Source organism: Nymphaea colorata, chromosome 14 (assembly GCF_008831285.2).
Source record: "Nymphaea colorata isolate Beijing-Zhang1983 chromosome 14, ASM883128v2, whole genome shotgun sequence".
NCBI classification, from domain to species: domain Eukaryota; kingdom Viridiplantae; phylum Streptophyta; class Magnoliopsida; order Nymphaeales; family Nymphaeaceae; genus Nymphaea; species Nymphaea colorata.
Window position 1 is genome coordinate 2673944 of NC_045151.1, and position 15988 is coordinate 2689931.

Genomic DNA, 15988 nt, shown 5'->3' on the forward strand with positions numbered 1-15988 from the left:
GCTCGCTTAACTTTCTCTCATCTCTTATGCCCCATCTACAAAAGGTCGAAAAGGAAGATTGTGGAATGATCAATTTAGTCATTCCATAATCACGAGGACATCATTAATATTATGCTTAAAACCACTGCACAGCGATCCCAGTTTTGTTCATTTCTTGTTTCGAGCTATATATGCCTTAAATTTCGGGCAATCTGAGAGCAATAAAGTGGATTTCCATGCAAGAATCTGCCACCATATGCACCCAACGAAAGCAGCATAGGTCCCATGCTGGTTTTGCAGCAAGCACAGTGCAAAATCCTTGGGAAAATTTGACACTTCCGCCTTTTTATCAGTAAATTAAAGTTCTCCACTTTTACTTAATCATTCAAAGAATTAAGAAAGGTATATATTATTTCGCATGGTAGATACGTGCAGATATATGGCAGGAAGACTCTGGGAGCATTATCTACGTTCAAGCATTTTGTATGGATGGTGAAATTACCCTTTTTGTATGGATGGCGCTTTATTTTTGCCTTGATATGTCCTACAAGTGAAATTGAGATCATAATAAATTCAAAGATTGTCACCCCCAATCAAACGCGCATGTTATCTCTTGCCTGAGCCATCAGCCTCCACTGTGGATAGGATCATTCTGCAGCGCCATGAACCTTCTCCTGCTAGTCGGTAGGCTCAATTGGTTCATTCTGAATGCACTTCTTCTGCTAGTCGGTTGGTTAACTCCACACGAATTAGATTAGTTTTTGGGTATCTTCGCTTGTTGCTTGATATCCGGGGTCGAATGGTTGAGTAATTGTTGGAAAATTGCAGTATATTTTATGACTTGGGAGCATGTATATATTGGTCTGAGTTGGTAAATGTAATGTTATTTATTGTAGAAATTTAGTTTAAGGTTTGTTGATTGTCCCCATCTCTGTCATATAGGTCTGCAAGCAGTCCAAGTCGACCCCGGGTTAGGAGGTAAAGGGAGGGCATTCTTCCTCTTCTGTGGAAAGTGAGTGTATCATCTTCTTTTCTTGTCATTGTTGCGGACAAAATTGTTCTGCTTGTTTTGATCTATTTCTCTGTTCATTTTTAGTTTTATTTGGATATATACAATTAAGATATTCATGTTGGGTTCTCTCGGCCTTTCAATTTTGTTTCCAGACCCCTTCTGTTATATTGCTCAAGCTTTTAATAATTGTTAAGATTAGAGGAATAGATTTTGATGCTTATTGTCTTGTCAAGTTGGCATGTTTGAGAAAGCATTTCAACAGCTGAAAGTGCTTGAGGTGTTTAACAGGCTTGCTTCATAGAACTGTATGCGATCATCATAGCAGGACAGATGGTTACTTGAATCAAGATCAGTTGGTTTTGTTAGACTTCTGTTTTTCTTGTATGACACAGCCTAAGTAAGATGAATTGCAGTTTGTTTGAAACTTTTATGCATTTGCTATCTGTATCTCAACAAATGCAACCTCAAATTCCGCTTGGTGAAAACTGAATTGCAAGCAAACCGTTAATCTTATTCTCTGCAAACATCACAAGAAAATAGCTTAATGTTGCACTTTGATGCACCATAAACCTGTTGAATAAAGCATGGTTGAACCTCTCAGTTTTGGTTAAACACATTGAGGTAACCTTCAGATCTGTTGTTTGAGCTTTGCTTGCCGCATGAGCTTCAGCCAAATTTATGTTTTCAGCAGCAGTATTTTCAGACATACAAATGCATGTTACGATCTTTATGACATCTTATGACTCTGCAAGAATACCTCTGTGCTCTACGCAATGAAGAACGATTAAAGAGATATAGATAAGGCTGAACTACCAACATAGTTGCTAGGATAATGAAGAAAATTGCTGATGGTTCGATCAAGGGAATCCACTACATCTGCTGCTCTGTTGAGGGAACCTACCAGTCGCCATGAACGATTCTGATTCCCAAATGTTAAAGGATTTAATCATGCCAAAGCTGTTGCATGCAATTATGTGAAACAAACAAAATGGTATAAGAGACTTGATTAGTTGATTTTAATAATTTGTTTTGTCTTCTATTTTATCTGTGGGATGGGTTTCTGTGCTTCCTGGTTGCTGCAATCCCTTCAATGATTAGGTCATCTCATTGTTGTGTCTAGTTCATGTTCTGATGCTAACTCACAACAATCCCTTTAATGATTAGGTCATTTCATTGTTGTGTTTAGTTTTTCTTCTGATGCTAACTCTTCAATAATGCTTTCCTACTTGTGTTTTCTGTACCCGTGTCGCCGGATCCATTCCCAACGTGGGTACTTCGCTTGGGTACTTTTTAGGTCGAAACGGATCCGACATACTCGGTTTTATTTGATTTAGTTTATTTCTAACTCAGTTTTCATTCTTTCAATCTAAGATAATTTTGGAGTTTAGGTTGACGACGGCCATGGCGCCTTCTATGAAGCCACAAAGAAAAGCTGATACTAGGGGTGCCAAAGCTGTTAGATGGTGTTATTGATCGAATTCGAACTCAATAACTTTGGGCAGATCTTGCAATAAAATTGAACTAAATTAAATCAGAAACGCATATCAATTTCAGACTGGCGGTTTTCCTAATTTAAACGGACATTTTAACTATAATTAATATCAAAAGACGTAAAAACTGGAATGTTGGTTTGTATTAATTTTGTACCTAAGGTACTGAAACTCTCATCCATGTTTGGGCAATATCCACTTGGCCTGGTTATATATATATATATATATATATATATATATATATATATATTGGTAGGTCCCAAAAACCAAGGATAAAAACCAGACGGTTTAAATGCAATGATTTAATTTTTTTTTTTTTTGGTGCAATCTATCCTTGCCAATATGATCTTAAGAGTAGGTTGTTATTATTTTTTGAAGTTTAATGGTGTTTTTATAATAAAAAAAAAGAAAAAGCTCTAACATCAACACCTTCACAGTAGAAAAATCCATAATTCTCATAAAATCAAATCGATTCAAAACATATTTTACATCAAAACAATTTTTATAAAAATATGAGTTTCCTGTTTAGAATATATTTTTACCAAAAATGATCTTTTTTTTAGTCCAATAATGTTTTTATAATAACGGAAAATTCAATAGTTCTTATAATATCAGAATTTAATTAATAGAAAAAACATTATTTTTTATTAAAAACTTAAGGGGTCTAGATTTTGTCTCTGGCATAAGTGGTATGGGATATACCAAGATATATTTGTTTGGTAAACATATAAGAAACAATATCAGCTCTTGTTTTTCTCTATACCATCGATCAGCAAAAATCAGGATTTGGGAATGCCTTTTATTTGTGTAACAAATAAGTGTACCATCTATCAACTTGACAACATAAACTAGTCGAGTTCGAGTTAAGTGAGCTCGACTTGGTTAAATTTGATTAAGCTTAAATATATATATATATATGTGTAGCTCCCCTCAAATTTACATGTCACCTTTTTCTTTAATAAATCAATTTTTTAACAAAATGCTCGGCTTTTCTCAAGCCAATCTTGCTCGAGTCGAATCAAGCCAAGTTCAAGCTTTAAGAGCTCGAGCTAGTAAAATCAAACTCGACTTAAGCTCGAGCCGAATTCGAGTTTCTTTCAAGACACTAGAGCAGAGTTCCAGCATGCTCAGCTCGGCTCGGCTCGAGCTCGCTACGTGTGACTTTGTATTGACTTTGACTTGACTGACCAGACTGAAGGTTAATCTGGCGGTTGGTCCGGTCAAAATCAGCACTAGCTAGAAGCCGACCTCTCGCTTTCTCTCCAACCCTCGATATTAAATTTCATTCGGTGTACATGGAGTCATGCAGGTCAGTCAGTCAGTCCAGCCATCGTTGATGTGTCTCTGCACCAACTTCTCACTCAATATTTGCCATGCAGGGCCACCACATCGGCCGGAAGCCAAAACGCCTGCATGCATGTTAAATGTCACATTAAGGCTTTGTACAATACAAGGACATAAGATGCATACATAATTGCATAATTGATTTATTATATATGGTGCGGGTGCCACCAACATGCCCGTATATTGCTTCGACCCTAGCCTGACCCCGTATGACTCCAGCTTGGCCCGACAGACTAGGAGCGAGAAAATTTTCATGAGTGAGGGTGAATTAAAGTTTTCAAATTTTGACATCATTTTCCAAATTTTTATATATGACAAGTGAAATTTTCTAAAATTTACGTGTAAATTTAAAAAAAAAATGAGGGTTTAGCTTCGTCCCTATGGCTCGGTATGTAGATCGATTAGATAAACTAGCCCTTCATTTGGTTTGGAATTTGTGTGTTGTATTGTGTGATAATTTGTGTTGGATAGGAATGTCAATAAATCCGATTAAGATCTGGCGTCAGCATGTATATGAAAAAAAAAACTGATATACGATTAAGAATTTGGATCGAATTCAGATATAAGAAATGACATCTGATCAGATTTAGATTTGGATATGCTATTGTTACGCGTTGGCTATTCCATTGTATATATATATATATATAGTTATTTATTTATTTATTTATATGTCGAGAGTGGGAGTAAGAGAGGGGAGAACTTATCCACTTGACCTGCAGTTCGCCCATGACTTGAACTCTGTAAGCATCAACTCCGTTCAGAACGCAAATCATATGTAGATTATGGATAATCACCCTCAAATTTACGGCTGAGGTAAATTTGATTCGATGCGGATCTTACAAATCGTAGATTGGATTGGATCAGAGCCGAATGGGTTGGATTTACTCGATCATCGGTTCAAACATGAATTCCATAGTTTGGTTGGATAAGCGAACCGGATCGGATTCCAGGACAAAATTTGAATCAGGACGCATGAATTCTTGATTTTTGTGGCGGATCTTCTATGTGGTTCGGTCCTTGTGAGTTTGGGTCGGATCGGACCCAGCCGTCATATAAATTAGCCATTACGATATCTGACTATTCGGATGTTTCAACTCAAAGTTGGATTTGGATTAAGATTTGAATATACAGGATCATATTTCTTGGAAATTTGGTTGTATACCATATAGGCATCCCTTTACTAATAGGATGTAAATTTTGTCGCAGAATCCAACTATGGGACCCGAGTTTTTGAAACCAAACCCAATCCAGGTAGTTTAAGATGCTCCCTTGATATAGTAAAGGGTTCAAACGGTCAATTTTTCTAAAAAGCTTTTGGACAACAAAACAGAACTAATAAGATACCCCGAGCCGATTGGGTGAGCCGGGTTTGACACTAAGCTCGGCCCAAAGAAGACTGAAATCTCCATTCAACCCTCATTCCCGTTGCGTATAGGGCCTACTTTGGTGCTTGAAGGTGCCGCCCTCACTGCACTTCAACTTGCGTGTCGATAGCACTCTCGACAAACCCTACCCAATCCCATTATGCCAACCTCATGCAATTACTCGACTTGTTTACCAAACCCATCCAGGCAGATCCAGAATAGGGTGGGCGACTGATTGGTATTCCACGAATCCAACGTGAAACCAGTCCTCAGGTTAAGATTTTGCCAATTCATCGTTTTTCTTTTTAAATAAAATTGTATTTCTTAAAAAAATCATTTTCAACTAATTAAAATGTAACTGATTTTGATAAGTAGCTTGACAGGGATGAGATGCTGCTGATCGTACTTTAAAAAAGAAAAAGTTACTGAAATTGTGTTAAAAAGTGTAAATATCGGCAGTTAATTGAAAAGGAAAGAAAAACAATTTTCTTCCGTACCCACTTATGGCTAAAAACCATACTAACGTCCTGTTTGAATTGAGGGAAAAGAAAGGTAAAAGGTGAATGAAAAGAAAAAGAAATGAAAGTTAATGGTGTCATACGTCATCTAATCCCTCTTGTTCAACCAAAGAGAGGGATGACCATAATATCTCCTCTCTCTTTTTTTTTTTTTTTCCTTATTTCTTTCCCCTCCATTCAAACAGGCATAAAAAACAAAGCGCGAAAGAACCAGTCTGATTTGGGGAGGCGCGACTGCCCGTCCGTTTGAGCAGGGCGGCTCGGGCCAGCCAAAGTAGGTGCGTCAAAGTCAAGGCCCACTCCCGGTGCCGCCGAGCATCGTTATTATCGGGAAAATATAAAAAGAAAAGTTTCATAAAACGCTAGTTCGTAAAGGCATTCCAATCTTCCACCCACACAAGTCAATAACGAAATTGACCTACCGATTCGATCAGTTCGGCGATTCATGCGAACATAGGGGAATCGGTTTGTTCACCGATACGATGTACAACGCATCGGTGGATATGTATTTTATCAATTAAAAAGGAAGGAGAAAAACAGAGGAGGGTTTGTTACCCCTTGAAGAAGCAACCGGAGGATTTATTAATTGAAAAATTTAACGGAGAAAGGGGAGAGGGAGAGAGAAAGCGCGGGGGAAACGTAGCAGCACTGGGGAACGCGGACAGGCAGCGGTAGGTGTCGCCTTCCCATTGAATAAGGCAGGGCAGTGCGTGAGCGAAGGCGCGGGGGGGGAGGGGGAAGCGTCGGGGGCCCACCCTCGGCCTTCTCTCGCGCCTCTCTTCCCTTAACTGTCGGTCACGAGGAGAGCGGTTCAACAGCCCCCACCCCCTCTCAAATCGCGGAGAGAGAAGGACGGAGGAACCCTCGTTTGTGGCCCCTCCTTGACGGCGACGGCACACGGCAGAACGCGAGGGAGAGGGGGACGGGGGGTAGCTTTCGCTCACAAAGAGAACGCCGCCCCATACAAACGGAAAGGAGGAGCGGCTTCGTCGTGGCCGCCCCCTCGAACCGTCTTCCACGCGTCCCCTCCGCCCTTCGCCACGTTTCGCCCAGCAGACATAAGAGGCGATGCCGCCACGCTAGAAGCGCGGGCGGCGGCAGAGGGGAAAAGGAGAGAGAGAGAGAGAGAAGGAAAGAAAGAAAGTGCGTGGGCGTGGGGGCCATGGCGGCAAACGGCTGGGCGGGACAGTCAAACGGCCGTTGACCGCGCCGAACACTCCCCTAAGAAGCCGCTTACCTCGAGCCCCCTTCCCCTCGCTATAAAACGCTCCCCACCGTCTCCCCTTTCCTCCTCCTCCTCCCCCTCTGTTTTCCGTCCTTGAAACCATCTGGCCTCCTCTGCTGCTTCACCCATCTCTAGCGAAGGAGCCCTAAGCTTAACCTCTCCCTCTCCTTCTCCTTGTCTTGTCTCTGCCTTCAACGTGGTCGATTTCTGGGTGGGGGCAAATCTTGAGATGGCGCGGAGAGCGAAGTCGGGGGCAGTCGGAGTGACGGAGGCGATGCATTACCGGGGAGTAAGGAAGAGGCCGTGGGGGAGGTACGCCGCGGAGATCAGGGATCCAGGCAAGAAGAGCCGAGTCTGGCTCGGCACCTTCGACACCGCCGAGGAGGCCGCCCGAGCCTACGATAATGCTGCCAGAGAGTTCCGGGGTTCCAAGGCCAAGACTAATTTTCCCACCGCCTACTCCCTGCCGCTTCCGCTTCCTATCCCGCCGTCTGCCGCGGAGAACGTCAACCACAACAACAGGAGCCCCAGCCAGAGCAGCACCGTGGAGTCGCCGGGCCGCGATGGCGTCGGCAACGAGACGTTTCGGCTGCCGGAGCAGCCATTCGACCTCGATCTCCATCTCCGCCACCGCGGCGTTGTGTCCGTCGCGGCCCCAGCTGCCGTGGGGTGCTTCTTCCCCTTCCGCCACCACCCCATCCCCGTCGCTCGCCCCCTCTACTTTTTCGACGCGCTTGCCAGATCCGAGAGCCGGCCGAACGCCGCCGCCGCCGCCTCCGACCCGCGCCTCTCCGGCCTCGACGCCGACGCCTGTCACGGCGGCGCCACCGCCAATGCACCGGTGCACAGCGACTCAGACTCGTCATCCGTGGTCCTCGACGTCCCTCGGCGCCCCGCTCTCGATCTCAACCTCCCTCCTCCGGATGAGGCCGCCTAAGACGGCCCGAACTTTTGTAGATCTCCGACGATCCGAGCGTGGCCGAGCTCTCGCCCCTCCGGCGTTCATCCTCCTCCTGTTTTTTCTTTTTGTTTTTATTTCCTTTTTTCCCCCTTTTGCTAAAACATCGCGGCCCGTTTCGGCGCTGTTGCCCTCTATGAGCAAGGGGCTGTACATAGCATAACCACGTTGGGCGCTCCTCCCTACACCTTAGGTTTTTCCCCGCCCTTTTGCTTTCCGTCTCTCACCGGAAATATGTAGTTCGCTGTGAAACTCGGCATCCATCCAAATTCAAAAGTTGTTTTTATTATGTGTGCAAAAGAAGAAAACAAAGCTGCAGATCTGATCTTCCTCTTTTTCGGGTTCCAGTTCCGCGTTTTGTTCATGTGTTTGAATTATTCCGGCGAACGTGGGGATGATTCCGAGGAGGAGGACGAGGGCGCCTTCGAATTTTAATTAATTACCCACCCTGCCGCTGTCGTCAAAAGGGTTATTAATGGGTGGCCGGCAGGGGAGGCGCCGGGTCACGAGCGGCCGTTGAAGCCGGTAACTAATCCCCGTGTTGACGGAGCATCTGTGCGGGGTCTTCGAGTTGTCGCGGAACCCTGCTCTCTCGTGTCGCGCGCTCATTGGCCAAGCCTGCTGCGTTGGAAGGCCATTCCGTGGGGCCCACTTTCATTTCCTTTTTTTTCTCTGAAACGGTGGGTGGCGCAGCCTCCGCTTTCCGTGGGTCCCGTCCCTCTTCTCTCGCACGGCGCCTCTGTCTCTTTCTCGATCGCACCGCGGGGGCGTCCTCTGCCGAAGGGAAAAGGTCTGTCGAGGACTTCGGGACATCCGAAGCCGTGTGGGGGCGGGGGGTGGTTGTGGCCCGCGCCTGTGTGCGCGCGCTCCCGAGCGTGTGTGGGTGACGGCAGGTGACGTGGACGGGACACTGTCCGTGGGGTGGAAGAGGGAGGGAGAGAGAAAGAGGGGATGGTGGAGTGTCAGACTCTTCTTTCTCTCTCCCCCACCTCCGCCTGCCTTGCCTGACACGGCGCTGCCTGACTTTGGGAGAGGAGACGGCCAGGGAGAGGGCTGACCCCTGTTTGGGGAAGGAACAAACAACCGCCAAAAGTGGAGAGGGAAAAGAAAGTAGGTGTTGGCGGCTGAGCCCGAGGTGGGGTCTTACAGTCGCAGTGGTAACAGTACTGGTGGCGGTCCCCTCCCCTGCCTTCTCTTACCCCTCCGTCTCCGTCCGAAACGGACGGGGACGACGGTGGAGGGGTCCATTCATCCGCCCTCATTTACTGTCGTCGGTACGTTCATTTATTGACCACCGCAGAGCTCTGGTTTCCCCTCCTCCTCGTCTCTGCTCTCTGTTCCTTCGTGCTCAGAAGAAAATTGGGAGCGTGGCTTGCTCTGCTCAGAACCTGGCGGTCGAGTTAATTTTCTACTCTTCTCCTTCTCCTCGTTCGCTCGCCCGTGTTTTTCCGGTCTACTTCTCTACCGGCCGGCTGCCGGCAAAATCCACGGTCGGACGAAGCGACACGGAAACTGGGGGAGGGCGGCGGGCGGGAAAAAGAAAGAGGGAGAAAGAGGGAAACTCGAATCTCCACGCTTCTGCGCCTTTGGTTTGGGCGTCGTGCTCTAGAAGCATCTCTCTTCCCATCCATCGCCCTCATAATTGCTCCGCTCTCTCTCCCATCCTGACTTGGTCAAAACACCGAAACCGTATTGAATTTGGGGCGGGAAGGAAGGGGGCGGCCATTTTTTTCCCCGCTTTAACAACCTTTTCAGTTTTCCTTTCCTAGCTTTCCAAAACTCATACAATTTTGGGAAAATGGGGAACCGCCGGGATTCGACTTCCTGACCGCGCCACTTACGAATTCCTCTAGTCCTCTCACCGCCTACCGACCACGCCAGCCTCTTTTCCGTTCTAATAAAATACAAAATCATGCATTTTTTTTACTCGTACTTTCCGTAAAACTCGTTGCATTCAAGCGATTTTCGGCGACATAAACGTCACTGTTCAAACGCGTAAATAAAATTTCACAAGGCAAGTGTACAGCACTAGGTTAGTAGTTTTTAGCCGTTCAATGGGATTATGTCTAACCACGTAAAACGCCAACGCTTTTTATGTTTGGTAATGGAAATCACGTTCATGCGTTAATTTTATAACAAAAAATTCTCAGATATACCATTGTTATATTTCATTTCTAAAATCTTGTTTTTTAGTTTTACAATAGGGAAAATAAGAGGCATTGGGGAACCAAAAGTAAATTTTGTATTAAATGTGGTAGCCCCATTACTGAATCATAATAAGTCCAAGGTCATAGCTTCACGCTCTTTTTAAGATTCTGGCTTGTTTCGTGCTTAAGTTGATGTATGGTATATTCTTTCTTTAATTCATATGTCACGCTTGTTACCTTTTGTATCTCAACTGAAACATGACATTGGGCATCGAATATGAACTCCGAGCACCTTGAGTGTGAGCCTTTTGTAGCTCAAAGGAATCGCACACTGAAACATGACAGTGCGCATGGAATATGAACTCCGAGCACCTTGAGTGTGAGCCGCTTTGCTGCCTGGTTGTGCAAAGAAGAAGAAAGTGAATTACGAGTTGGGCAATCGGAAAACAGGAAGAACTTCAATTGTCACCGGAAAACTGAAAAAATAAATAAATAAATAAAAACAGTAAACTGCTAACGTTACTTGATCTATGTGTGTTTCAAACAGGTCTTCTCCCCATTGCCTGAACAGAAAAAATTGGTCGTCTTCTTCTTCAACACAGTTATTCTGCTTTAGTAACTGAAAGTCGGTCGCTGATGCCCCATTAACGCCTAACTTCTCTAACGCCACTCTGCATGTGATGTGTTTCTTAATTAATAACAAAATAAATGAAAAATAGAAATCATTCTTCCCAGGCGAAGGAAAGAAACTTGATCTCATTTATATATAGAGTCGAGAACATGACTATGTTTTGGAAATTTGCATATTTTCAGTACTGTTTAACAGATGAAGTTTTAAATACACGCATTCCATGCCTCCTTTGTGGCTGCTTCTACTATAATTAATCGGTGATTAGAAAATGTATAATAGGTTAATTGCAAAGAAATTATGATTTTCTAAATACAGACTAACTAGTGTGTGGTATAAAAGAGACGGTTATAAGAGCACTCCCACCTCTTAGTGTCATGGCATTCCACCTAAAATGGTTTGCATTAGCATATTACACCTAAGCTTGGGCATCGGGTCGGCCAGACATCCAAAAACCTGATCCAGGTCCAACTCGACTCAGAAAAACCAAACCCAAGCCTAGTTCGGGCCTGAGCCTAGGAGGCCGATTAAATTTAAAAATATATTTTAAATATAAATAATATATATATAATTAATTATAGTATATATATATATATATTAATAAAAAGTTTTAAAAAATAAATTATGGGGCCGAATCGGGCTTATTGGGATGAATCCCTTTTTTCTGGGCCCGAGCCCGAATCGGGCTTATTGGGATGAATCCCTTTTTTCTGGGCCCGAGCCCGAATCGGGCTTATTGGGATGAATCCCTTTTTTCTGAGCCCGAGCCCGAATCGGGGTGAGTACCCGGCATTAGCCCAACCGAGCGCCCAACTACACCTTCACATGTGAAATGCTATAATAAACAACTTAGTGTCCACCCTTCTCTCTTCTTGTTTCTCAACATAAAAGTGACATGCACCTAAGTGGGGCCCACCAATAGACATGGGAGGCGGCGTTTCACTTCAAGCAAATGGGCTTTGAAAGCATTAATTTTTACTATGCTAATGCAACATGTTTTTGCCTTAAGGGGCATAGCGTATAGTCGTATTAAGGGCTTGTGAAAGACCGGTCATTAGTTTGATTCTTGTGGGCGCCATGCTCATGTGTCACTAGTTTGATTCTTGTGGGCGCTATACTCATGTGTCTTATGACATCAAAGCAGCTTAGGACCCTAAGAGGAAGGAGGAATGGGTGGGGGAGGGGGGGGGCAGGGCGGACCTTCAGGCCTCACTTCGAGCGGCATGATAACCCTCGTGCTCACCTGAAAAAAATGCATGTTTTTAAATTTTTCATGAAAATGTTACACATCTTCAAAAAAAAATTCAAAACAAAAGTGTGTCGTTTGTGAAATTTGAATGTCAAATTAGATATAAGTGAAATTATTTCGATACATGCAATTGGGAGGGGCGTAAATTAACGAATGCGATCTCATTTAATTTGTAAATTCCGTCATACATTGTCCTAAGGATTTGCATAAGAAATTACTTGTAAAAATGGCAGTGGAAATTCATAAGATCCTTACAAAAATCGAAAGGTAATAAAAAAATGAAAAAAAATTACCAATCATCAACAGTTAGCGATACATGATGTCTAAAGATTTTTAGCGTACATTCCAACCGAATCGAAACATAAGTTAAAAAAAAAATTAAAAGAGCTATTATCAACACTTATTCATACATTATGTCTAGAATTTTTTAGCATAAGTCATGCATACACATTTAACCCACATGAGATATCAACCCATACATTTTCCTTTCTCTTTCTCTCCTAAAGCATTTTGGAATAGTAAAATATATATATTTATATATATTGCGAAGATCACTGGGCCCAGTTACATATATCAGTTCGATTCCAATTTGGATCCGGACCAGAGTAGGTCCGACCAAGTTGACGAACCTTGACACGTTCCCTTTACTTTGCCCCTCGGTATAAAATTTAAAGAAAAAAAAAACCATACTAACTATTTTGTCCTCGTCCCTTAAAAAGAAAAAGGTTTCTTAGTGTCCACTGTCCTTTTTAAAATTACTAGAAAGCGTGTCCACCACAACCTAAACAATCAGTTGTTGTTGGTCAAGGCTTTTCTTTGTTTATTGGTGTTTCTTTTATAGAGGGAGACATATTATCTCTTCTTTCTTTTCTAAGAATGCTTAGTTATTGACTATAATTTCCAAGGGTCTTGGCCTCAAGAAAAAGCACACTGAGTTGTGACAACAACGGCGAACTTCGTAGTATAAATCCTCTTGAATTTGACCGTCTAGCCACCTAATATGCAATAACTCTATGCCAACCCGGACCTCAACGGCTTCAAAATGCTTTATACTACGAATTCATATTCATAGGCCCTACTTTTTTAATTATATATATATATAAATAATATTTTTATTTTTTTTTAATTAAAACTGGGCCCAAGCTGAATTAGGCCGGGTCTGGGCCCGGGCTTACAGTTCGGGTGGGCTCGGCCCAATGCTCACCCTTAGTCGCAGTCGCAGGAGACCTACTTTTTAATTACCGTATTCAGCTCGTTCACTAAAATCGTGTTACACATTGTGCATAAAGTCACGTGGTTTGTCCCTTATAAGTGGTCAAGACGTTCAATTAAGGCTTAAACTAAACAGTATATGAAAGCGCAGAGGAGTTTGTACAAGATGTCTGTCCACACGGAGAAGATGTCTTTCCACATGTATCACGTTAACATTAGCAATGGGATTATTCAGCATGATCACAAGAAATGAAAAGGGTTGGCGCAACGAACAGGATGAAGGCTGTGGCATGTTTTCATTTCAAACTTCATAATGTATTTGGTTCGACGGATCCCAACCCATTTCTTAACTCAGTTCAAAAAGGGTTAGGAATCAAAACAACTGCCACTTAAAAAACCTCACAATTTTAAATACTAAACTAAAATTTTGAAGTGTTATACATGATATCCATTCTATGCGCTGCAAAGGAAGAGAGGGAATGCAGATATGCAAGTTGAAATATAGCGGAAACATCATCCCGATGAAAGCAGGTTTGGTATTTTGTTTCTCAACTAAGTGGTATGATGAAATACTCCTCCTATTTATCCAGAATCAGGAAAATGTTTTGTGTGTATAACAAATAAATTCAAATTTAAATTTCCTTCATTTTAACTATTGCTTTTTAATATGATACAAGAAGTATGATACAAGTAGTTAAGCAAAAGAAATTCAAACTTAACCATGTTTTGTTATCCCTTTAAAATCCAGGCGCGTAACCTTCAATAAAATAAAAAACTAGGCACAATATTTCAACAAAGAGGAGTCGACTAAATTACAAAATCAAGCAGCCAAACAAAAGACGTCAGTAGAGAGTTCTCTTCTTGTGATAGAGATGTTTGTTTTTTCTTCTTGTGATAGAGATGCCTAAGCACTACGTACTACTCGAACAATTCGTCGCTGAAATTCAAGATCCTTGATTGAACTTGAAACTACGAAGAAGAAGCACGCGTTCATGGCGGAACCCTTCGTGGAAGGGAGAACACAGACTAAGTGAGGAGACTCATGGCACCGTCTGCGGGACAAAACAAGATGGACCCATCAACGACAAGACAATTAAGAGAAAGAAAGAAAGAAAGAAGCAGCGTTGAAACTTCCATGAAAACACACATTAACTTCTTCGGCGACGAATTCCAAACGAAGAAATCCGCAGGAAATCAAGCGAAGTCGCACGGGCGCTCGTGGAGGCAGCTTGTCGTTTCTCAGAAGTTTCACATTAAGTCGAGGCCAAATGCGTCGGTGGCATCTTTCCTTCTTCATGCTTGAATCTTAGTCTGCAAAAGTGGTTCATCTCTCGTGTGAATCTAAAACCCCAGAAAGAAAATTTGAACACAAATCAAGAAGTGAACCCGAATAAGAAGAGATTCGCTTAAGATGAATACGACAGGGTAACGATTCTCAGAGAACGAAGAACTGTATACTTTCACAAAAATCAAGTCAAAGAATTATACCTGAATAAAAAGAGATTCACTTAAGATTATCACGCAAAGACGGATGTGACATAGTAACAATTCTCACAGGAAGAAGAAATGTATACTTTCACAATTCTATTTGCACAAATTGCAGAAAAAGAGACAATCTATACTCTTTTTTAGACTATTTTAGACATCTGCTCACTACTTATGGAGTTTGTAATAACTCCCATCCTTAGAAAAAATGCGGAATGTTTTCCCTCTATCTGTTCAAAACTTTGAATTTAGAAAAAGAACTTCGAATCAACCAAGTTATATGTCATTTTATTGAATCTACTAATACAGTGATTCCCGGCGCCAGTGAATCAAATCAATTTGCTGCCAATTTGAATTGAAACAAGCTTCTTTAGGCCGACTTTTGCAACAATACCAGGACTGATCACTGAGAGAGAAACAATACAGGTTATATAGTCACCGTTCATAAGATTTAAACCATTGCTGTCCAGTCTAGCAGGCTGCAGATAATTGAAGATGATCTTACAATAGTACCCAGCTTGATCAAGTAACACTCTCCTTATAAGTTTGCCTTAGGAGTGTGGGAGGGGCATTCCACTGCTCGAGTGAAAGCCGAAGCCCCTTAAAAGCACGTCAGCTAGTACACTAGTTCCACGCCATTGGCACAAGGAGGGCGGATGCCCACCCCACTCTAACCCGTGATTGACTGACTACTTGCCACTAAACTGCCCGTCGTGCTGAACTTCTGGTCTGATTCTAACTAAAGATTATATAATGTTTTGACATTTGAACTTCTGAAAATGAATCTTCATGAGATCATCACTTGTGCTTAATTAATCCCTTTTTTATGGTATGGCCCGTTTCGAATTAAAGACTCGTTGGTCACATTTTCTGAGAAGACTCCCAGTACTGAGCCTTGACCACCAAGTCCTGCAAGAAACTTGAATAAAAGAATGTTGAGTGATTCAAACAAGTGCACCAAACCGCGAAAGTTTCATTGTCATGACCAAGGTGGACTGAAGTTCAGATTGGTTGAATTCCAGTGAAGAAACAAGAAGTTAATCCTTTCAATTTTCTTTTGAGTCTATACATTGCTGATGTCATCTTTCTGTAGATTGGGTGGTTTCAGAAAATAATATTGTTTAGCGGGTCCATTTGGGTAATACGTCTTTCTTAGCGACTGTCTTCACTGCAATTTTTTTTTTTTTTGAAAAAAAAAATGTTGCCTTAAGTTAAAAAAAGTCGGTGGTGCGAAGATCGTGACTTTCGCAATCGGACATGTTTCGAAACTGGTTATATGCAAGGGCTTGTGCACCTGTGTACCATGCATTGGCCCATGTGCATGACACGTACCCCTTGGGATTGGGCGAAGAGCCCCGCTATGGAGTCAGGTGCATC

At 42.7% G+C, this 15988-nt stretch overlaps 1 protein-coding gene and 1 long non-coding RNA gene across 2 annotated transcripts; both read left to right on the top strand.

The window, feature by feature from the left end:
* Nucleotides 1-547: 547 nt before the first annotated feature.
* On the top strand, nt 548-1504 carry LOC126409248 (uncharacterized). Its single transcript, XR_007572106.1, has 3 exons — nt 548-663; nt 922-991; nt 1280-1504. It is a non-coding gene; the product is annotated as an uncharacterized LOC126409248 (long non-coding RNA).
* A 5292-nt stretch (nt 1505-6796) lies between these two features.
* Nucleotides 6797-8176, top strand: LOC116267789 (ethylene-responsive transcription factor 4-like). The gene has a single exon (XM_031649691.2). It carries the CDS (start codon nt 7162-7164, stop codon nt 7867-7869), a length of 708 nt encoding a protein of 235 aa, XP_031505551.1. The 5' UTR covers nt 6797-7161; the 3' UTR covers nt 7870-8176.
* The last annotated feature ends 7812 nt before the right edge of the window (nt 8177-15988 follow it).

Coding starts and splice junctions, on each gene's coding strand:
- LOC116267789 (XM_031649691.2), top strand. CDS start 7,162: ATGGCGCGGAGAGCGAAGTCGGGGGCAGTCGGAGTGACGGAGGCGATG.